The sequence below is a fragment of the Mesoplodon bidens genome (genome assembly GCF_964165515.1).
Source record: "Mesoplodon bidens genome assembly, chromosome: 11".
Taxonomy (NCBI): domain Eukaryota; kingdom Metazoa; phylum Chordata; class Mammalia; order Artiodactyla; family Ziphiidae; genus Mesoplodon; species Mesoplodon bidens.
In genome coordinates, this window is record NC_138167.1 from 46,670,843 (window position 1) to 46,695,196 (window position 24,354).

At 40.0% G+C, this 24,354-nt stretch overlaps 1 protein-coding gene across 1 annotated transcript in view; it reads left to right on the top strand.

The window, feature by feature from the left end:
• The window catches only part of CERS5 (ceramide synthase 5), a 34,293-nt gene that overhangs the window by 6,996 nt on the left and 2,943 nt on the right, over window positions 1-24,354 (top strand). The window contains exons 2-9 of the mRNA XM_081249861.1: window positions 16,652-16,757; window positions 17,367-17,497; window positions 18,198-18,255; window positions 20,140-20,190; window positions 20,881-20,973; window positions 22,596-22,724; window positions 22,826-22,932; window positions 23,738-23,894. Of these exons, the coding sequence (XP_081105987.1) occupies window positions 16,652-16,757; window positions 17,367-17,497; window positions 18,198-18,255; window positions 20,140-20,190; window positions 20,881-20,973; window positions 22,596-22,724; window positions 22,826-22,932; window positions 23,738-23,894 (832 nt within the window). The remainder of the gene's footprint in view (window positions 1-16,651; window positions 16,758-17,366; window positions 17,498-18,197; window positions 18,256-20,139; window positions 20,191-20,880; window positions 20,974-22,595; window positions 22,725-22,825; window positions 22,933-23,737; window positions 23,895-24,354) is intronic.

Sequence of the window (24,354 nt, forward strand, 5' to 3'; positions counted from 1 at the left end):
TGTGTAGGTAGTTAGAGGAGTTCTTGTTTCAACGAGAGTCTTAGGGACCTCCAACTGTTCTCCAGCCATACTCTGAGAACTGCTGCTACTTGCTGCTCTATGGCAAGTAAAATATTCATTAGCTACTGTATAATAAAACTACAACTTAGTCTTAAATTAGTTTGTGTCTGTGAAGCATTTTAATATACTTATATACTCTAAGTAATTCTTATTATCTCACGACTTACTTCTCTCATAATAAGGTAAGGTGTAAGCAGAATGCTGATCCTTCTTTCTCATCACAGTACCAAGTAGGTTCATCAGATTGCACAGTTATTAGTCATCTTAATTCTTTAAGGCCCTCTTATAGGTCTAAGTGAAGATAACTTTGATGGAAATGGGAGAAGGAGTGAAGAATAGTCTGGTATAAATCCACAGTGTATGCCTTGTCATGGCTTAGGATAGCATAAAGGTTCTCTTCTTTTTAGTTTGTTTCTGCTTTAAGAGCAAATTGGCCAATTAAAAAAAATAGTCCTTGAAAAAACCTGCAGATTACTTGCACACCGACCATGCAAGAAATGTTGGATTTGGTGGTATAGGTGTCCTTGAGAAGTGTAGTACCTCGTACACAACAAGCACCTATGTGTACAACAAATGTGTATAACACATTTGCTTGTACATAGCAAATTCTGTCCTCTTAAGAATTTACTCAGAAAAAATACACTGATGTGCATGCATATGTATAGGGAATATACAAAATAATATATGGTTGGGAATCAACAGCACATAAGTGAATAAATAGTATAACTTAGTAATTCTTAAATCTTTTGTTCTCAGCATTTTTCTTTTTTTTACTCTTAAAAATTATTGAGGATCCCAAGGAGTTTTTGTAGATGTAGGTTACATATACCTCTCAATTTTTTCATATTTGAAATTGAACTCGAGACATTTAAGAAATATATTTATTATTTCATTAAATATAACAAAAATAGGACTTCCCTGGTGGCGCAGTGGTTAAGAATCTGCCTGCCAATGCAGGAGACACGGGTTTGATCCCGGGTCCAGGAGGATCCCACATGCTGCGGAGCAACTAAGCCCGTGCGCCACAACTACTGAAGCCCACGTGCCTAGAGCCGGTGCTCCGCAACAAGAAAAGCCACCGCAATGAGAAGCCCGCGCCCCGCAAGGAAGAGTAGCCGCCACTCGCTGCAACTGGAGAAAGCCCGTGCGCAGCAACAAAGACCCAAGCAGCCAAAAAAAAAAAAAAAAAAAAAATCCTATTACATGTTAACATAAATAACATTTTTGAAAGATAATTTTCTAAACAAATATTTAGAGAAAAACATTGATTTTATATTTTTGCAGATCTCTTTAAATGTCTGGCTTAGTAGAGGATAGCTGGATTCTCCTCGCCGGCTTCTACATTCAATCCCTTCTGATATGTTGTTTTGGTTGAAGTATATAAATAAAAGCTGGCTTTACACAGATATGTTATTGGAAGGAGGATGTATTTTATCTTTGATACTACACCAAAACACAAGGAGTAGTTTCTTAGAGGTTGGTTAGAATCTGAAACAATATCAATGAGCTTTCCATTCATGTTAAAATCCACTGGTGTCTTACACTTTGAATGGACATCATGTATTGGTCACTGGAAAAATACTGGTTCACTAAGTTATACAGATATCCTAAATGTCAATACATTTCATTATATAGTATTAAAAAATCACATAGTGGGCTTCCCTGGTGGCGCAGTGGTTGAGAGTCCGCCTGCCGATGCAGGGGGACACGGGTTCGTGCCCCAGTCTGGGAAGATCCCACATGCCGCGGAGCGCCTGGGCCCGTGAGCCATGGCCGCTGAGCCTGCGCGTCCGGAGCCTGTGCTCTGCAACGGGAGAGGCCACAACAGTGAGAGGCCCGTGTACCGCAAAAAAAAAAAAAAAAAAAAAAAAAAAAAAAAAAAAATCACATAGTAATCTCACTGTAACAATCTCATCAGAAAAACCTTGAAGTATTGGGACCTTGTCAAGCTTAAAGGCAGATATATGGTCTCTAAACTTCTAATTTTCACTTGAAATCTTGAATTCTATCAATGGCAAAAGTGTTTGTTTTTTGAAGTGACAGGCTTACTTCATTCATTTTTAAGAAAATGTCTCTGAAATACCCAGTTCCTGAATAACCGTCGTTTGTCTGTCAGTCATTCTTCTGGGTAAAAATGGTGTTCTTTGTAAAAAGTGGTTTTAGTTCAGCATACAACTCAATCAGTCAAGCAAGTACATTTCTTTGAGACCACCGTATCCTTTGGTATGCAATAAAAGTGCTTTCTGTGTACTGCCCATTTTATCACAGAATACTTTTAAAAAATGTACTCAAGGGTTGGCATTTAATAAAAGTAATCATTTGTATTGCTTCATCAAGGACATTCTTTAGTGAAACTGGCTTTGTTGTTGTTGTTAAGTACGAGGCTATAGCAAGAAAGAATACAATAACTACTACTGCAGTTTGGTGCCACTGCCCTGATTTGTGCTCAGCTTCCATAAGTTTACCCACCATTGCTTTTTTTGCATCATCATTGTAAATATCAACACCATAACAAAGGCAAGTGTCTTAATATCATTACGAAAATAGTTTTGACTTTATGAGCCCCCAGAGAGTATCTCAGGGATGCTCTGGGGTCTGTGGACCATACAGACCCTCTGCCGTTATTGAATGAGATCACCCAGGGTTGAGTGTGTAGAGTAAGGTAAGAATCTGCATAGAACCCTGAGGAAACACTGTGTTTTAGGAAAAGGCAGAGGAAAAAGAAACCCAAAAGAAGATAAGAGGTATGACAGCCATAGAGTATTTGATAATATCAGTAGTTAGCATTTAATAAGTACTTACTTTGTCCCAGGCACTGTTCTAAGTACTAAACATGGAATCTTCACAGTAACTTTATGAAGTAGGTAGATACTGTGCTTATCCTCATTTTACAGATGAGAAAACTGAAGCAAGGAGAAAGTTAAGTAACTTGTCCAAGGTGACCCAACTAGCAGTGCACACCAAGAAGTCTAGTTCTACTGTCAGAAAGATAGAGGGAGAAAACTAGGAAGAGTGTGACAGAAAGGAAGCTAACAGGAAAGAGCATTTCAAGGGGGAGAACATGCTCAATAATGTCAAATGGCACTAAGTGGTCAGGTAAGATGCAGGCCTGAAAAGCATCCATTTGATTTCACAATAAGGAGATCATTGAGGACTTTGGCAAGAGCAGCTTCAGTGAAGTATAGGGACAGAAGCCAGATGAGAGAGAGAGGAAGGTTGAGGAATGAGTGGGAGTTAGAAGAGAAGTCATGAGAAGAGAACTTTTTCAAGAACTTTAGTTGTGAGGTGGGTGAGAGCCAGAGGATGTGAGGGACAGGAAGTGCTGTTTTAAGGTGGGAAAACTTGAGCATGTTCAAGGTCTGATGAGAAGAAACAAGTAGAGAATGAAGCCAAAGGTAATAGAAAAAAATAGGAATAAATAGAATGAAATTTCTCATCAGGAAGAGAATGGATATAAAGCACAGGGATATTAGTTTTAGATAAAGTGGTTCTGATGCAGGAAGTGAAGGCATTCCCTTCTCAGCGGAGATTCTTGAGAGTCTTAGCTATTTCCACTTCTTTCTTCCTCCTCCTCGTATCTTTCCCTGCTATAACTCATTACTATATTTTAGAGTCTCCATTTTATTGGAATTTCTTTGGTGAAGGTTACCACCGGTCTCCAAATTGCCAAATCCATTGGATACTGAAATCCTTGTCTTACTTGATCGCTACCTCATTTGATACAACTCCACCTCTGACATTCCTGTCCCCTAAATTCACCTTTTATGTTGGTGTTTCCCAGTATTCTGACCTTGGTTCTCTTTTTAGTTTATATTCCTTTCTTATGTAGTCACATCCACCCTCACAATTTTAGCTACCACCTATATTCTCATCCTCTCACTCTGTTTTTTCCTCTTTTTTCTTTCTCATATCTTTGTGTATGTATCTTAAGCCCTTTTTCCAAGCTTATTTGCCTACTAGACTGTTGCATTTCAGTGTTACATGGGTACTTCAAATTCAGCATACACACAACTCATCTTTCACTCCCAAATTTGCTTTTCTTATCTTATGCTCTACTTGGTTGAGGCTCCATAATCAACTTAGCTTCCCAATCCGGAAACATAGAAGGCACCCTTGATTTTTCCTCTTCTTTTGCCTCCTACATCTATCCAGTCACCAAGTTCTGTTGGTTTCACTTTCTCACCATCAGTTGAATCTAACCTTGCCTTTCCATTTCTATAGCCTTAGTTCAGTGCTTTATTACTTATAGCATGGATTTTTTACAATAGCCTAAAGCCTTTCAGTGACTCTCCATTAACTACAGGATAAAGTTCAAGCTTAGCATAACATGCAAGGTACCTGTGACCTGGCCCCTAACTACTTGTATAGTTTTTTCCCCTGTCATTGTCACCACCTCCATTCCCGATTGTACATTGCATACTTCTCTAAGCCCTTTCTTATCTCGTTGCTTTAGTACTACATGCTGTTCTGTCTGCCTGAGTGTCCTTTTTATTTTTTTAAAATATTTTTTAACTTTTAAAAACTTATTTATTTTTTAACGTCTTTATTGGAGTATAACAGCTTTACAGAGTTGTGTTAGTTTCTGCTGTATAACAAAGTGAATCAGCTGTATACATACGTATACCCCTATATCCCCTCCCTCTTGCGTCTCCCTCCCACCCTCCTTATCCCACCCCTCTAGGTGGTCGCAAAGCACCAAGCTGATCTCCCTGTGCTATGCAGCTACTTCCCACTAGCTATCTATTTTACATTTGGTAGTGTATATATGTCAATGTTGCTCTCTCACTTCGTCCCAGCTTACCCTTCCCCCTCCCTGTGTCCTCAAGTCCATTCTCTACATCTGTGTCTTTATTCCTGTCCTGCCCTTAGGTTCATGAGAACCTTTTTTTTAGATACCATATATATGTGTTAGCATACGGTACTTGTTTTTCTCTTTCTCACTTCACTCTGTATGACAGACTCTAGGTCCATCCACCTCACTACAAATAACTCAATTTCATATCTTTTTATGGCTGAGTAATATTCCATTGTATATATATGCCCCATCTTCTTTGTCCATTCATCTGTTGATGGACACTTAGGTTGCTTCCATGTCCTGGCTATTGTAAATAGTGCTGCAGTGAACATTGTGGTACACAACTTTTTTTTTTTTTTTTTTGCAGTACGCGGGCCTCTCACTGTTGTGGCCTCTCCCGTTGCGGAGCACAGGCTCCGGACGCTCAGGCTCAGCAGCCATGGCTCACGGGCCCAGCCGCTCCGCGGCATGTGGGATCCTCCCGGACCAGGGCACGAACCCGCGTCCCCTGCATCAGCAGGCAGACTCTCAACCACTGTGCCACCAGGGAAGCCCCCCTCACTATAGTTTTGATTTGCATTTCTCTAATGATTAGTGATGTTGAGCATCTTTTCATGTGTTTGTTGCCAATCTGTATATCTTCTTTGGAGAAATGTCTATTTAGATCTTCTGTCCATTTTTGGATTGGGTTGTTTGTTCTTTAGAGAAATATCTATTTAGGTCTTCTGCCCATTTTTGGATTGGGTTGATTTGTTTTTTTGATATTGAGCTGCATGAGCTGCTGGTATATTTTGGAGATTAATCCTTTGTCAGTTGCTTCATTTGCAAATATTTTCTCCCCTCCTGAGGGTTGTCTTTTCATCTTTTTTATGGTTTTCTTTGCTGTGCAAAAGCTTTTAAGTTTCATTAGGTCCCATTTGTTTGTTTTTGTTTTTATTTCCATTTCTTTAGGAGGTGGGGCAAAAAGGATCTTGCTGTGATTTATGTCCTAGAGTGTTCTGCCTATGTTTTCCTCTAAGAGTTTTATAGTATCCGGCCTTACATTTAGGTCATTAATCCATTTTGAGTTTATTTTTGTATACGGTGTTAGGGAGTGTTCTAATTTCATTCTTTTACATGTAGCTGTCTAGTTTTCCCAGAACCACTTATTGAAGAGGGTGGATTTTCTCCATTGTATTCTCTTGCCTCCTTTATCAAAGATAAGGTGACCATATGTGCGTGGGTTCATCTCTGGGCTTTCTATCCTGTTCCATTGATCTACATTCTTTTTTTTTTTTTTTTTTTTTTTTTTGTGGTACACGGGCCTCTCACTGCTGGGGCCTCTCCCGTTGCGGAGCACAGGCTCTGGACGCGCAGGCTTAGCGGCCATGGCTCACGGGCCCAGCTGCTCCGCGGCATGTGGGATCCTCCCAGACCGGGGCACGAACCCATGTCCCCTGCATCAGCAGGCGGACTCTCAATGGCTGCGCCACCAGGGAAGCCCCTCCATTGATCTATATTTCTGTTTTTGTGCCAGTACCATACTGTCTTGATTACTGTAGCTTTGTAGTGTAGTCTGAAGTCAGGGAGCCTGATTCCTCCAGCTCCGTTTTTCTTTCTCAAGATTGCTTTGGCTATTCAGGGTCTTTTGTGTTTCCATAGAAATTGTGAAATTTTTTGTCCTAGTTCTGTGAAAAATGCCATTGGTATTTTGATAGGGATTGCACTGAATCTGTTGATTGCTTTGGGTAGCATAGTCATTTTCACAATGTTGATTCTTCCAATCCAAGAACATGGTATATCTCTCCACCTGTTTGTATCATCTTTAATTTCTTTCATCAGTGTCTTATAGTTTTCTGCATACAGGTCTTTTGTCTCCTACGTAGGTTTATTCCTCAGTATTTTGTTCTTTTTGTTGCAGTGGTAAATGAGAGTGTTTCTTTAATTTCTCTTTAAGATTTTTCATCATTAGTGTATAGGAATCCAAGAGATTTCTGTGCATTAATTTTGTATCCTGCTACTCCACCAAATTCATTGATTAGCTCTAGTAGTTTTCAGGTAGCATCTTTAGGATTCTCTATGTATAGTATCATGTCATCTGCAAACAGTGACAGTTTTACTTCTTCTTTTCCAATTTAGATTCCTTTAATTTCCTTTTCTTCTCTGATTGCTGTGGCTAAAACTTCCAAAACTATGTTGAATAATAGTGGTGAGAGTGGGCAACCTTGTCTTGTTCCTGATCTTAGAGGAAATGGTTTCAGTTTTTCACCATTGAGAACAATGTTGGCTGTGGGTTTGTCAATATATGGCCTTTATTATGTTGACGTAAGTTCCCTCTATGCCCACTTTCTGGAGAGTTTTTATCATAAATGGGTGTTGAATTTTGTCAAAAGCTTTTTCTGCATCTATTGAGATGATCATATGGTTTTTCTCCTTCAATTTGTTAATATGGTGTATCACATTGATTGATTTGCATATATTGAAGAATCTTTGGCATTTCTGGGATAAAGCCCACTTGATCATGGTGTATGATCCTTTTAATGTGCTGTTGGATTCTGTTTGCTAGTATTTTTTTGAGGATTTTTGTGTCTGGGTTCATCAGTGATACTGGTCTGTAGTAGTTTTCTTTTTTTGTGACATCTTTGTCTGGTTTTGGTGTCAGGGTGATGGTGGCCTCGTAGAATGAGTTAGGGAGTGTTCCTCCCTCTGCTATATTTTGGAAGAGTTTGAGAGGGATAGGTGTTAGCTCTTCTCTAAATGTTTGATAGAATTTACCTGTGAATCCATCTGGTCCTTAGCTTTCATTTGTTGGAAGATTTTTAATCACAGTCTCAATTTCAGTGCTTGTGATTGGTCTGTTTTATATTTTCTATTTCTTCCTGGTTCAGTCTCGGAAGGCTGTGCTTTTCTAAGAATTTGTCCATTTCTTCCAGGTTGTCCATTTTATTGGCATATATTTGCTTGTAGTAATCTCTCCTGATCCTTTGTATTTCTGCACTGTCAGTTGGTACTTCTTTTTCATTTCTAATTCTGTTGATTTGAGTGTTCTCCCTTTTTTACTTGATGAGTCTGGCTAATGGTTTATCAATTTTTTTTATCTTCTCAAAGAACCAGCTTTTAGTTTTACTGATCTTTGCTGTTGTTTCCTTCATTTCTTTTTCATTTATTTCTGATCTGATCTTTATGATTTCTTTCCTTCTATTAACTTTGTGTTTTTTAGTTCTTCTTTCTCTAATTGATTTAGGTGTGAGGTTAGGTTGTTTATTTGAGGTTTTTCTTGTTTCTTGAGGTAGGATTGTATTGCTATAAACTTCCCTCTTAGATATGCTTTTGCTGCATCCCATAGGTTTTGGATCATTGTGCTTTCATTGTCATTTGTATCTAGGTATTTTTAGATTTCCTCTTTGATTTCTTCAGTGATCCCTTGGTTATTTAGTAGCGTATTGTTTAGCCTCTGTGTGTTTGTATTTTTTACAGTTTTTTTCCTGTAATTGATATATAGTCTCATAGCACTGTGGTCGGAAAAGATACTTGATATGATTTCAATTTTCTTGAATTTACCAAGGCTTGATTTGTGACCCAGGTTATGGTCTATCCTGGAGAATGTTCCATGAGCACTTGAGAAGAAAGTGCATTCTGTTGTTTTTGGATGGAATGTCCTATAAATATCAATTAAATCCATCTTATTTAATGTGTCATTTAAAGCTTGTGTTTCCTTTATTTTCATTTTGGATGATCGGTCCATTGGTGAAAGTGGGGTGTTAAAGTCCCCTACTATGGTTGTGTTACTGTCGATTTCCCCTCTTATGGCTGTTAGCATTTGCCTTATGCATTGAGGTGCTCCTAGGTTGGGTGCATAAATATTTACAATTGTTATATCTTCTCGGATTGATCCCTTGATCATTATGAGTGTCCTTCTTTGTCTCTTCTAATAGTCTTTATTTTAAAGTCTATTTTGTCTGATATGAGAATTGGTATTCCAGCTTTCTTTTGATTTCCATTTGCATGGAATGTCTTTTTCCATCCCCTCACTTTCAGTCTGTATGTGTCCCTAAGTCTGAAGTGGGTCTCTTGTAGACAGCATATGTATGCGTCTTGTTTTTGTATCCATTCAGTCAGTCTGTGTCTTGGTTGGAGCATTTAATCCATTTACATTTAGGGTAATTATCGATATGTATGTTCGTATTACATTTTCTTAATTGTTTTGGGTTTGTTTTTGTAGGTCTTTTCCTCCTCTTGCGTTTCCTGCCTAGAGAAGTTTCTTTAGCATTTGTTGTAAAGCTGGTTTGGTGGTGCTGAATTCTCTTAAGTTTTGTTTATCTGTAAAGGTTTTCATTTCTCCATCAAATCTGAATGAGATCCTTGCTGGGTAGAGTAATCCTGGTTGTAGGTTTTTCCCTTTCATCACTTTAAATATGTCCTGCCAGTCCCTTCTGGCTTGCAGAGTTTCTGCTGAAAGATCAGCTGTTAACCTTATGGGGATTCCCTTATATGTTGTTTGTTGCTTTTCCCTTGCTGCTTTTAATATTTTTTCTTTGCATTTAATTTTTGATAGTTTGATTACTATGTTTCTTGGCATGTTTCTCTTTGGATTTATCCTGTATGGTACTCTCTGTGCTTCCTGGACTTGGTTGACTATTTCCTTTCCATGTTAGGGAAGTTTTTGACTATAATCTTTTAAAATATTTTCTCAGATCCTTTCTTTTTCTCTTCTTCTTCTGGGACCTCTATAATTCGAATGTTGTTGTGTGTAATGTTGTCCCAGAGGTCTCTGAGACTGTCCTCAATTCTTTTTTCTTTATTCTGCTCCCTGGCAGTTATTTCCACCATTTTATCTTCCAGCTCACTTATCTGTTCTTCTGCCTCAGTTATTCGGTTATTGATTCCTTCTAGAGTATTTTTAATTTCATTTATTGTGTTGTTCACCATTGTTTGTTAGCTCTTTAATTCTTCTAGATCCTTGTTGAATGTTTCTTGTATTTTCTCCATTCTGTTTCCAAGATTTTGGATCATCTTTACTATCATTACTGTGAATTCTTTTTCAGATAGGTTGCCCATTTTGTCTTCATTTATTTCGTCTTGTAGGTTTTTACCTTCGTCTGTAACATTTTTTTTTGTCGTTTCTTTTTTTTTTTTTTTTTTTGATGTTGTTTGGCCTGAGACGTCCAGTACTGGAATTTGCAGGCAGTTGGATAGAGCTGGGTCTTGGTGCTGAGATGAGGACCTCTGGGAGGCCTCACTCCCACTGATATTCCCTGGGGTCTGAGGTTCTCTGTTAGTCCAGCAGTTTGGACTTGGAGCTCCCGCCACAGGAGCTCGGGTCTGACCTCCAGCCTGGGAACCAAGATCCCACAAGCTTTGTGGCACAGTTAAAAAAAAAAAAAAAGGAAGAAAGAAAGAAAGAAAAAAAGCAGCACAATATGAAAGAGAAAAAACAAAATAGAATTAGAAAGATAAAAATTATATTAGGAAAAATAAAACTATAATTGAAACAATTGCAACAAGGTAAAATAAAACCACAACAGAAAAAAGAAAAAAAAGGGGGGGGTGTGGGGGGACAAGCCAAAAGGAGAGAACAATAACAAAGTATAAAGAATAAAATAAAATTAGAAAAATAAAAGATTTATTAGGAAAAATAAAAATATGAAAGAATCAACAACAATGAATCAACAATGTAAAACAGAACCCCAATCTAAAAGAGAAAAAAGAAAAGAAAAAAAAAAGCCTTGGCCATTGTGGTGGAGTTTAGGCTGGGGTGGCACTTAGGCAGGAGTGGTGTTTAGGGTGGGGCGGGGCCTAGGCGGGTGACGTTTGAGCATGGGGTGGGGCCTAGGTGGGTGTCATTTAAGCGTGGGGCGTGGCCTCTGCTTAGGACCTGTGGGGAAGAGGAGAGGCAGCATGTCGAAAGGAGGGCCTCAGGAGTGTGTGGAGTTCCGGAGTTTGGAGGTAGGGCGCTTAGTGAGGGTGTGTGGGTGGGGTTTAGGCCCAGCTCGTTGGAGAGGGTCTCCGACTGTAGAGTCGGGGCCCTGGGTGGGGGTGTAGGGGCGGGGCTTGGGCTCTGCACGGCAGGAGGGAGGCTCCGAGGGCAGCGGATTAGGCCTGGGAGCCCAACAGGCTTCCCGGTGCCTAAGTGGACAGGGAAAGTACTGGCCCTGTTCCCTTCTGTTTCTTCGTGCCCCTCCCCCACCATCTCCCCCAGGGTCTCCCCCATCGCCACTGGACCCCTAACCGTGGGTGGGTCCCGCTGGGTGTAGGAACTCCTCCCCTCCCCCAGCCACCCCTCGGGGTGCTGGTCCTGGAGGTCTGGACTTTACTTTTGCTCCCCCTTCCCTCCCTCCCACTCCCTCAGAACCCACCGGGCTGGAGGGGGCCTAGGTGGGCAGAGGATCAGGCCTGGGATCTCAGCAGGTGGGCAGGGGAAACCTGGCCACACTCCCTTTTGATCCTCTGCCCTCCCAGTGGTCCCCCAATTTCCCCGTTTTCCCCTCCCTCAGCCACCCTTCAGGGGTGCCAGTCCCATCTGGCCTCCACTTCTCCTCCCCCTTCACTCCCCCCACGCACTACCGGGTCACTGAGGGTTCCTCCCGTCCCTTTAGGTGTCTGTGGTCCCCCTCTGGTGCCTGGTAGGTGCCCTAGTTGTGAGGAGACGGGAATTCCGCAACCTCCTAGTTTGCCATCTTGACTCCGCCACCGAGTGTCCTTTTTACTTTCTCCTTCTCTTTCAACTCTTTAGAAGTTACTTACATTTTTTAATGTGATTGGTTTATTAAACATTCAGTTGTAGGGAATTCCCTGGCAGTCCAGTGGTTACGACTCTGTGCTTTCACTGCCGAGGGATCGGATTCAGTCCCTGGTTGGGGAACTAAGATCCTGCAAGCCTAGTGGCGCGGCCCAAAAAAAAATTCATTGTAAAGGGAAATGACTTTCTGAATGTTTTCTATGGGATTCTCCATTTGCCTCTAAATATCTCAGCTATCTTCTCTCCATGTTTGTGTGTGTGTGTGTGTGTGTGTGTGTGTCTGTCTGTCTCTTTATGTGGAGGGTGGTGGAGGGAGTATTCAGGTTCAAAATATTTAGTTACTCAGTACTCTTCACCTAATGATATACCATCTTCATCAGTCTGGATAAGACCTTTCTCTTTTTATTGTATTTTCCCCTTCTTCATTTTGTTTTCTATTTCAGTTTCTTTGATGGTTATTTTTCTTTTTTATATATCAATTTTGACATTTTTATGTTTTTCCAGAAATTGATCTTAGCCAGTGCTTCCCAACCCAATCGTGTTGCTGCACACATAGAAAATAATATGTGCATGCACAGTGGGGTATATGAGGCCAAAGGCTGCAGACAAGGGTGTCTGGCTACCACCCACCCCATGGACCACCCTGAGAGCTAAGAGCAGTATCTCAACATAAGTATAGCCCATCTGTGTTACTTTCCATGACACACTAGTTGAGAAGCTCAATCTAGACTTTTGAATATATTTGTGTATAGTTCACATCCGTCAGTGATGTTACAGTGGGTCACAAAGATAGAATTGTTGATATAGCTCTTGTCTTTGGTATGCAAAAGCAAAGCAGTGAGTAATTTCATCTTAATTAACCCAGGCTTAGGCCAGCTGCTGCCATGTATCTGGAGGACAGGAAAGGGGTAGAATGAAATGGTCTCTCTAGAGCAGGACAGATACAGTACAATCAGGTTGGGTCACTAGACTTATGTTCTTGGAGTGGCAAGTGGAAAGGAGTAGTTTACCATTATAGACCACTAGATTGCCTACTTATTCAGATATGCAGGCAAAGGGTAGTCTGGTCTTACAAATTATTTTAAAACTTGGGTAACATTGATACTGGAGAGGACAGAAAATAACAAGATAAGTTTGACAATGTCGTCCAGCACAGCAGTTTTCAAACTATAATGCCAGGAATCTTTTACACTATTAAAAATTATCAAGGACCCCAGAGAGTTTTTGCTTATATGGATAGTATCTAGCAATATGTACTGTTTTAGAAATTAACATAGGAAAAATTTTAAATTGTATTTATTAATTCACTTATAAATAACAATACATTGATTGTATTGGTAATATAACTAATGTTTTATGAAAAATTACTTTTCCAAAACAAAAAAAAATGTGAGGATAGCATTATTTTACAGTTTTGTGAGTCTCTTTAATATCTGGTAGCTGTAGTCTCATATCAGTTCTGTATTCGATCTGTTATATGTCATGTAAGCTGTGGAAAATTCCACTGTACACTCATGAGAAAATGAGAGAGAAAAGAATTATTATGAAACTATAGAATTATGAGAATAATTTTGACCTTGCAGAGCTCCTGAAAAGGGTCTCAGAGGTCTCCAGGCACGCTTTGAGAAGAGCTGATTTAACAGAAAGGATGAATGCTAATGCTAGGCTCTTTGGAGTTTGACCAACCTATTTTATAAGTTATACTAAATGCCAGGTGAATGATGTAGAATGAACACATGACTAGGTGTGAACTTTCTCAAAGTTCTGATTTGAATTTTTTTTTTTTTTTTTTTGGTTGCGCCACATGGCATGTGGGATCTTAGTTCCCCAACCAGGGATCCAACCTGCGCCCCCTGCAGTGGAAGCATGGAGTCTTAACCACTGGACCACCAGGGAAGTCCCCTGATTTGAATTTTTTTATCACAGAAAAAATTCTTTGGACTTCCCTGGTGGTCCAGTGGGTAGAAACCTGCACTCCCAATGCAGGGGGCCCGGGTTTGATCCCGGTCAGTGAACTAGATCCCACAGGCATGCGGCAACTACGAGTTCGCATGCTGCAACTAAGAAGCCCATGTGCTGTAACTAAACATGCCACAATGAAGATCCTTTGTGCTGCAGCTAAGACCTGGTACAGCCAAATAAATGATTAAATAAATAAATATTTTTTAAAAAATTCTTTTCCAGTCGTAAGTCCTTATTTTTGGTTTTGTGCTTCATGCTATAGCACAAAAGCAGTGCCCAATAAATATTTGTCAAATAAACAAATTTTCTTAGAGTCTTAACAGTTGTCACTGACTTGATGCCAGTAGCTTTATGTCTTTCACTGAACTCTGAACTAATGAGGGCAGGATGTGAGCTGATGACAACTCTAGGATATTAAGTCTGTTTCAAGGTCTAGATAATAAAGCAATCTTGGCTTCACCCAAGTGATCAGGGTACAAACCCATCCCTGTTGTGTGAAAGAGGGTTTCTTGCTCTTCTCACTTTGCTGGAGGTACCGTCAGGGAGTACCCACACTGAACTATCTGTTCCTAGTAAAAATAATAATAGCTGCCTTTTAATGAATGTTTACAAAGTGTCAGATACTGGGTTAGGCATGCATCATGTCATCTCATCTTTAAAATAAACCTGTGAAGCAGATATTATTATCCTCATTCTGTAGGTGAGTAGCTTTCACAAAGTCTCTTAGCTGGTAAAATCTGTCTAACCCCAGGGCCTTTAATCACCTGACTGCATTGAGGAAGAGGCCTGGATCAGGGAGTAAGAGTAGGAATTGGAAAGGCAGTTTTTTGTTCTTAGATCTACCTCTTCATTCAATTAACGTAGGTGGGAGAAGACAGGGAGAGAGGATTCAGTGCTTTTATCTCTGATATGGCACCAACTCAACAGCAAAGAATGGCTGCCTTTTTTTTTTTTTCTGGCCATGTTACAGCGCGGCATGTGGGATCTTAGTTCCCAGACCAGGGGTCGAACCTGCACCCGCTGCAGTGGAAGCGTGGAGTCCTAACCACTGGACTACCAGGGAAGTCCCAAGAATGGCTGCCTTAATTACTCTTCTGGATGCTGATCAATGCTGGGTCCAAACTGAGCTCCAACAGAACAAGGGTGGAATTCACTAGACCTGTTCCTTGTCAATTGCTGAGCAACTACTGAGTACAGAACCTTGGTAAATACAAAAACAGTATTCTCTGTGTTCACAGGGAGTTTAAACATGAATGGGGGTTTAAAATATTTGTACACAGAATTATATACCAGGAAGTATAAATTAAAGTATCTGTTGGCACTGGCATTTGAATGAAACTTTTATACTACCGGTGCAAAAGAGAGAAAAGAATGGGTTGCAGATGTGGCTTACTTTATCTGAATCAATGTTTCCCCATGGCTCAGGAACTTTGGTGATAAAGATAAAAGAAGTTTTCATAGAGGAAGACAGTAAACAAAGTTTCTCGTTTTCAGTCCCTCCTTTAGAGATAAATTCTGGATTCAAATGTAGATCAAGAAAATAGGTCAAGAGCATTCCATCTTACACCTCCCAGTTATAATTTCATCACGAGACTCCCTAAGATGCTAAGAGAGAGCTAGAACTGGTTTTGACTTATTCTGAAAGTGACTACATAAAGCTTTTCCTAGAGCTGAGGCTCATAAAAATCTATGGTTGTGGAGAACAGAGAGATCTTTCTTGCAGAACCAAGGAATAATTCCTCAATTTTCAAAGATGTAAAAGTTATAAGTTAGTTATAGTCAATGATATCACTATGAATCTTAGAGAAAAAAATCTTTTATTTTTAAAATTTATTTATTTAATTTATTTTATTTTGGCTGCGTTGGGTCTTCGTTGCTGCGTGCGGGCTTTCTCTAGTTGTGGCAAGCGGGGGCTACTCTTTATTGCGGTGTGCAGGCTTCTCATTGTGGTGGCTTCTCTTGTTGCAGAGCATGGGTTCTAGGCTCATGGGCTTCAGTAGTTGTGGCACATGGGCTCAGTAGTTGTGGCTCACGGGCTTTAGAGCTCAGGCTCAGTAGTTGTGGCGCATTGGCTTAGTTGCTCCGTGGCATGTGGGATCTCCCCAGACCAGGGATCGAACCTGTGTCCCCTGTGTTGGCAGGCGGATTCTTAACCACTGCGGCACCAGGGAAGCCCGAGAAAAAAATCTTATACGTCATCTCATATAACCCCTTCTTTTAGATGACAAAACCAAAACCCAAGAATTAAGTGACTTGACCAAGTTTATGTGACTTATTAGTGGTAGATCTGGGACTAGAATTGAGTACTAATAGGTAATTTCCTTCTTACCACTCTTCGTAGTTTCCCAGTTCTTTCTTCAGAGCTTCTGAAAGTTCAAAGTATTTCCGTATAGTCTTTTGATTAGGCAGGAAGGTGACCATGACCCGGGATATTTGTGTTTAGGAAGAGCTCAGTCTCAGTTCTGTACTTTTGCCTCCAATTAAGATCTTCTTGATCATCTGATATAAGGAAAATTACCATTTATTAAGCACTTTCCTTGTGTCATGGTCTTCATATATGTAATATCATTGTACCTGCAAGATTCATGTAAAGTAGACCCGCTTCTAACATTTTAATGGGAATAGGAATCCCCTGGGAATCTTGTTAGTGCAGATTCTGATTTTGCTGGTCTGAGATGGGGTTCAAGCTTCTGTATTTCTAAAAAGCTTCTAGGAAAAACCAGTAATGCAGTTTATCTGTTGGCCTTATGTTGAGTAGCAAGAATCTTAATCTTATAGATGAAAAAACTGAACTTTAGCAAGATTAAATAAGTTGCCCAAGTTCATACAGGCAGTAAATGGTAGACTAGTGATTTGATCTAGGTCTCTCTGACTCTAAAGCTCAAGATGTGATAAGGGAAGCCAGGAAAAAATGGAAAGAGAGCTTATGTTCCAATATTTCTTAAACAGGTCACTTCTCAAGTGAGTCAATGGCAGAATCCAGGACTAAATCAAAAATTCCTGGCTCTGAGCCAAGTGTTTCCCCTTTTTCCTCTTATCAGTCCCCTAATCAGGATCTCTGCTTCATGCTTAGCAAACCATTTTTAGAATTGGCTTTTGGGTTTTCTCCATTACAGGTTTATTGCCAAACCCTGTGCACTCCATGTTGGCATCCAGGACAGTGGTCCTTATCAGGCCCAACCTAATGCCATCCTTGAAAAGGTGTTCATATCTGTTACCAAGGTAAGTGGGCAAAGAAACAGAGGAAGATTCGTGTGGGGGTTTATCCCATAGGGCAGGGGAGGATAAAAGAGCAGGTATTTCCAAGGGTAGGGATAGGATGGGATGATCTTCACATTTGGATAGTCCATAGAGCTATTAGGAAAACTTTATCCACTCAGGGAAATACCTTTAGGCCAGGATCCCTTAAATAAGTCAAGTTTACATACATTTGAGTTTTAGGCCTAGCAGCCACCACCACCCCTCCTTCTCCCCAGACACACATCATATATTGATGTTGTTTTTCCTTGCTCCAGCTCTTGTCATTACCTAGTTGCATAATCAAATGGAGATGGTACTGATAGCCTTTGCGATTGGGTTTTAATATCTCTTTTTACTTAGCTTGGGCTGGAGGGAGAAGACCAAACAAGGATGTGTATAGATGAATGGTAAAGGTCCTTGATGTGTAAAATAGTACTTCATACTAAAAATGACTTTGGGAGTGAAACCTGGAAAGAAAAACATTACTTAAGTCACTATAGTTATCACCGCTTTGCCACTCAGCTAGTCAAAGGGATTTAATGAGAGGTTTGAAGAAAAAGGGATGTTCTGACTCTGGTCATACATCTGCAGTATCCTGATGAGAAAAGGCTGGAGGGCCTGTCAAAGCAACTGGACTGGGATGTCCGAAAAATCCAATGCTGGTTTCGCCATCGGAGGAATCAGGACAAGCCCCCAACGCTCACTAAATTCTGTGAAAGCATGTAGGTGTGCAGAAGGAGGTGGGGAGTGAGGAGAAGGGTGGAGTATGACTGGACTAAGATTTTCTTTTTGGAAGTCACTTCTCTTGTTAGGATAACAGTCAATAGGTATGGAGGGCTAACTCTGTTATAGGCTGGGAAGAAGAGAACTGGAAGCCTGATCACCCTTAGTTTCTTGGACATGCTTGCCCCTAAGCTAGGTGTAGTTCCATTTTGTTCCCCTTTCCCAAATAAATTGGGAATGAATTCCTATACTGGCACTTACATAGGTAGATATGCATACCTTTGTACACCTTGGTAGAGATAGTACCAGCTTGCTCTAAATTGACATTTTAGTGGGAAGCATCCCTTTTCTGGACATACTATAATCCATTTCACTGGGCTTTTGCTGATTATCCTCTGGACACCGAGCACTGTATTTCTCACTGTCATGCAAAAAAAAATAAAGGCACTATCATCAGGGAGTCTAATATGGAAGAAAAGTTTACTAAAGACAGTATACACTTGTGGAACTCTATTTTAAACAGAGGCTGGAAGATTTTTATCTCTTTGGCTTTTTCGGTAACAGTATTTGTCCCTATTGTGGGAACTTAATTTCTTACCAGTAACTGTCTTATCCCCAAATCTGCTCTCTTGACTTCTTTACTTCACAGACTTTCTTTTGAGTGAATATTTATCTAACTTCTACTTCTTGCCCATCCAGGTGGAGATTCACTTTTTATTTATGTATATTCTGCTATGGAGTTAGATTTCTCTGGTCGGTGAGTTTGAACTTTCTCTGTTGGGTTCTAATCATACCTACATCCCTGGAGATAAGAGTTAAATACCTTTAGATTTTGTCCCTTACTCCCTTTTTTTTTTTCTTGTGATTTTTTTTTTCTTGTGATAAGCTAAATAGATTGTCTTCTGTCTGGGGCCTGACATCAGTAACCTCGTGACTCTACTGTTTCTCCCATAAATAATGCTAATAATAAAAAATTAATTAAATCAGCATAGTACGTGATGGTTTACAAAGCACTTGACAAAAGTCCTGTTCTTCCAAGGAGAAGACATTACAGAAATGAAATCAGTAACTCATTAAAGTGGGTAAAACAGGTATTCCTGCTTTTCAGTTATATGTCAGAGTCAAAGAAGGATTTCAGGCTTTTTGATTCATGAGTCCTTTTTTTTTTTTTCACTGTACCACACTATTTTCTTCTAAATGCAATAATTGAGGCTTCAAAATACATGAAACATAAAGAGACAGAAAGAAGGGAAAAGGAAGAGAATAGACAAATATACAATCATATTTGGAGATTTTAATACTCTTCGTAATTGACTAAATCACTAGACAAAAATCACTGAAGATGTAGAAGATTTAAACAACACAATCAACCAATTTGGCCTAAATGACATTTATAGGACACTACACCAACAGCTGAAGAATATGTATTATTTTCAAGTGCACATGGAACACCAACTAAGATAAACCATATGTTAGGCCATAAAATTAGTCTCAGCAAATTTTAAAATATTGAAATCTTACAAAATATGTTCTCTGACCATAATGGAATTAAAGTAGAAATCAAATTAATAATAAAAAGATATCTAGAGAAATATTTGGAAGTTAAACAACTCTCCTAAATAACCCGAAGATCAAATAAGAAATCATAGGGAAATTAGAAAATATTTTGAATTGAATGATGCTGAAAATACAACATACCAAAATGTGTGGCATGCAGCTAAAGCATACTTAAGAGGAAATTTATAACTTTAAATGTTTATATTAGAAAACAAGAAAGCTTTAAAATCAGTGATCTAAGTTTTTACTTTAAGATCCAGAAAAAGAAGAGCAAAGTAAACCCAAAGTAAGTTAAAGGAAAGGAAAAAGAAAAAAAATGCAAAAATCGATGAACTAGGCATTAGACAAATAATGGAGAAAATTAATAAAGCCAAAAGTTGGTTCTTTGAAAGGTTTAATTAAAATTGATAAACCCTTAGAAAAAAACAAGAAAACAAATTATCAGTATCAGGGAGAAAAAGAGGCTATCACGGGGATTTTCCCTGGTTGTCCAATGTTAAGACTCCACCTTCCAATGCAGGGAGTGCAGGTTCGATCCCTGGTTGGGGAACTAAGGTCCCACATGCTGCAGGGTGTGGCCAAAAATTATTTAAAAAAAAAAAAAAAAAAAAAGAAGCTATCACTATATATCCTGTAGACATTGAAAGAATAATAAGACAATATTATGAACAATTTAATAGTAATAAATTCAACAACTTAGATGAAATGGAGTTAATTGAAACTCCTTAGAGATTATTACTTTTGACTTGTGAATCTTTGGCATGGAGATCTCTCTCTCAGTTATTAAACGAAATCATTGTCTTCCTGCCTCCCAGTTTCCTATATATTCCAGGTTGTGATGTTTCCAGAAACTATCCTAGAGCTCTCATTGCTCTTACGTACCTCAAAGCATGGTTTCTCTCTTTGTAATAACACCTTCTTGTTCTAGAAGAAAAGTCTAGCCATTTAGTTACCCTAAATTCTGTCAAGAGGGATTCCTTTTTCTTTCCCAACTCTTTTGCCCCAAGCATAGAGAGAACAGGATTATATAGATGAGGCAGGGGAGAATTCTAAAGGCTGACTTGGATTATCTGTTTTCTCTTAGTCACCTTGGTTCTGGGACACCCGACAGTGCTGGCACAGTTACCCTTATCAGGTAGGATCTGAGCCCTTTCAAGACAGGGGTCTTATGTGTGCATGTAAGCTGGGGTTGGGGAGAGTACATTGCCAGTCCCAAGGGAAGATGGCACATTTCCTTGGGATTCTTGAGGGATTAGGGACTGAGTCTCTTTGAGTCATATATTCAGGTATCTATTTTTGGGGTCCCCATAAGCAGTGAAATCCAGTGATCTGTTTGCTCCAGGTTCCTATATTCACCCTAATTGGGCTGGAAAGAAAAACAGCTTCCTGGCACTTAATGAGGTGCTTTCTGGTTCATGTGTCCCTTTTGAATCCCTCAAGATTTTCTACTATGGTTCTAGTCCGTAGTAGAAAAATGTCAGGGGGCTGCTAACAGAGTAGAAGAAAGAAAGGCCTCAGTGTATTTAATCCCCTGAAAAACACTAATTGCCCAGAATTCTAGACACACTGATTTGATTGTGCTATAGTATGTGTTAACCTTATCTGATCTCTGAAAGATGAGAGCTGAAGATGTGTATGTGGAAGGGAAGAGGTTTAAGTCTCCACACCAATCCAAAGTCTGTTAGCTATTGCAGATCTTGGAAGATGATGGAGAGGAAGGTTATTTAATAATTTGGGGTATGGGTCCTCTGAGACGGAGAAATTTGGGGAGATGGAATGAGTCTTTGACTAGCTGGTATTCTAACTACTACTTTCTCTCTTCCAGCCTCTCACAAATGGGCTTTATTACTATTATATCATGGAATTGGCTTTCTATTGGTCTCTTATGTTTTCTCAGTTTACAGACATTAAAAGAAAGGTAAGGACATTGGCTCCCTCAACTCCCTGACTTATTGCATCCTCCTTTCCAGCAGCTATCATTATTGTCATTGTGATAGATTCTCTGCCCTGATTGGGACCACAAAAGAGGGAGAAAGTAGGTTTAATGGGACCTTTAGGTCTTTGTAATGTTCTCAGAAGTGAGACCTGACTAATGATGAAGTATATTTGAGGCATTCAGGGCAGCCCAGGATGAAAACAGTTAACCATCTAAGAAGCATACCCTTTTCCTCATTTTCTCCAAGGTTCTTACATATACAAAGCTCAGGAAACTTAGTCTGAGCTTAGTTCCTAAGCTCAGAACGTAGGGATAGTAAGCCCTGATCCAGGGAAAGCCTTGATTCCAGAAAAGCTAGATCTGGCTTTTGTTTGGCATTAGGGACCCTTGTTCCCTCTCTGTTCTCCCTTCTTGGTGACCCCACTTACTTAAAGAATGTCAATTGGAAGGGGTTTTAGGTGATTTAGTTTACCCTTACTGTTTAGGAAACAAAGATTCAGAGAAGTGAGTTGACTTGCCCACAGAGTGGCAAAGTTGGAAATGACTTAAGTTTTTTATAAGTAGACAGAAAGGGCAGAATCTTCACCTTTTATTGGTGTCCACCTGACATAATGCAGTTCCAGCAGCTCTAACCCTAATCTGTCACTAACTCGTGGTTATCTTTGGTAAGGAAAATCAGGGTTAGCCATTGTGGGAATGGGTTGAAATTGATCTGGATTATTAGTTGTTGTGTAACCTAGAAGCTTGATACACAATTCAGATGCCTTTCATCCTCCTATGATTAGTAGATACAAGTCTCCTTACTAAAATTTTATTTTAATACATGACACATATAAAAAGGTTTGTAATACATATGTTGGTTTTAAAACATTCTAGAATGTGTATTTGTAAACTCATCCCCAACTCAAGAGCTAAAATATACCACTGTATCTGTCTCTGTGGAGAGCGCAGACTATATCCTTTCTTCTCTGATGCAAATTTACCTGCCCTCTCCCACCCTCTCTCCCTCACTGGGCTGGGAAGTATTTATTAGATGTGTCTAATAACTCAGGTATTTAGAGATTTCTCCAGGGCTAACCTTGGCATTTGAACCCAGGAAGAAGTTTGAGCTTTAAATCTGAAAGCAGGAAGTGCTTGTAGTAAGATGGATTGTTTAGTATGTCTCTGAAATGTTTTGGAATAGTTTAGCTTTGCCCCCTTCACAAACCTCCCCTTTCTGTTAGGTCCCTTTGGTTGAAATTGCCTTCATCGAAGCAGAAGAGTCTTAGACTTTCAAGGATATCTGAAAGGCTTGTATGCCTGACTACCACCTGGGAAATTATTTCCAAGTGTCAGCGTGGCATCCAAGCTCTACATGTTCTGCAACTACCAAAGAAAATTGTTCTTTTCTGTGTTTTGAGCTATATTAACGTAGATTATGGGTCAGTCATTGACGTAGAGAGTTTTGGGTCAGATGTTAGGCAGCTCCCTGAGGGAGAATTTAAACAAAATGGAACTTCTGAGGGGTGGGATAAGACCCTCTGAGAACAATGCAGGACATTGAGTTGGCCGGCAGCTCTATGGCCTTGCCTTTACCTGCCTGTTTTATTTCCATTCCTTCCTAGGACTTCCTGATCATGTTTGTGCATCACTTGGCCACCATTGGGCTCATTACCTTCTCCTACATCAACAACATGGTTCGAGTGGGCACTCTGGTCATGTGCCTACATGATGCCTCAGACTTCTTGCTGGAGGTAAGACCCCAACCCCCCTTTCCTCACTGTTCCTCTTTCTTTACTTTTCTTCCTGAGAACTGGCTTTCTCCCCAGCTCAATTCTTGTCTTCCTTTCTCCAGGCAGCCAAGCTGGCCAATTATGCCAAGTATCAGCGTCTCTGTGACACCCTTTTTGTGATCTTCAGTGCTATTTTTGTGGTGACTCGTCTAGGAATCTATCCATTCTGGTAAGTGTTAGGGCTGTGGAGCTATGGTAGATACGTAGCCATAAACTGGTGATACCTTTCACCAGTTTAGGGAACAGACCACCAAGGTTCCCTAACCCTAAATATTGCTCTGCTTCTTCCTTGACCTAACCTGACCCTTTATGGACTCTCAAAGGACCTCACTTCCCTTGCACAATATTTCTAGTGAGGTGTGATCTAGACTGAGAGCATCCAACTCACTTAGCTGTGGCTCTCCTGACTCATCTCTGAGGAGCAGTCTTCATTTTATGCCTAAGTAATTCCTTTGCCTTCTTTTGTACTGATTACAAAATTCTCAGGCTCTTGCTTGTTTTCCTGCTCTATACCCTGTCTCCCACCCTGACCAACACACACATACACCACTCTCACTTCTACACTCACTACTTTATGACACAAAGTCATTGACTCTGTGGGTTGGAGATTCTCCTTAGTCTGAGGGAATCAACTACCAGCTGTCCTATATGTGCCTGAGGATCTGAGTAATTCCGAGGATTATGATTTAAATTGATGTCCCAAATTTGTGAAGCTCTGTATATTTGAAGTAATTAATAATATGACTTATTCTATCAGTTGCTAAGATTTCTATATCTTTCCTTATCCCTAAAGATAGAAAACTCCATGGGCCCCTTTCTTTATTCTTTTCTCACTGTGGATGAATATCTCTGGAACTTCAACTGATAGAAGGTATGGGGAGAAAACACAAGATTCTGCTTTCCAGGGAATTCAGCTTCATCCCTATCTGTCTGGCTTTGACTCTGGAATCTGACCATTGGCCTCCCTCTTACAGGATTCTGAACACGACCCTCTTTGAGAGTTGGGAGATGATCGGGCCCTATCCCTCCTGGTGGCTCTTCAATGGCCTTCTCCTGATCCTACAGGTTCTGCACGTCATCTGGTCCTACCTAATTGCACGAATTGCTTTCAAAGCCTTGATCCGAGGAAAGGTGAGGATGAAAGATGACTTCTTTCTTTGGGGCTGGTGGGAAAATAAGTATTACCCAGCAAAGAGCCTAGGGCTCCAAAGTTTCCATCTTTTCTTTAAGTATGAGTGTTTAGCCATCTAAGACATGACTTAGATGTCAGAGGAAGGATCTGCCTTCTTCCTGTCCCTTAGGAATGACCATTGTAAAATAATAAACAGGATTAGGTTTGGAGATGACCTCAACCATTTCCTACCCCTTACTTACCTACTTCGTGGATTTCATATTTTTGTTTTTAGCATGGGAGCCTTTTTTCAAAGGAAATCATATGCAGAGCTCCAAGATATAAACTGTATGAAAGCAGAGATGTTAGATTGCCTAGGAGTAGTTTGGTAAGTCGCAAGCCACCCCAAGATGGCTTGTGATGTTCAAGATATGGTTTATGTAAGGGACTAAGTACCGATCTCACCTTACTGTTGTATGA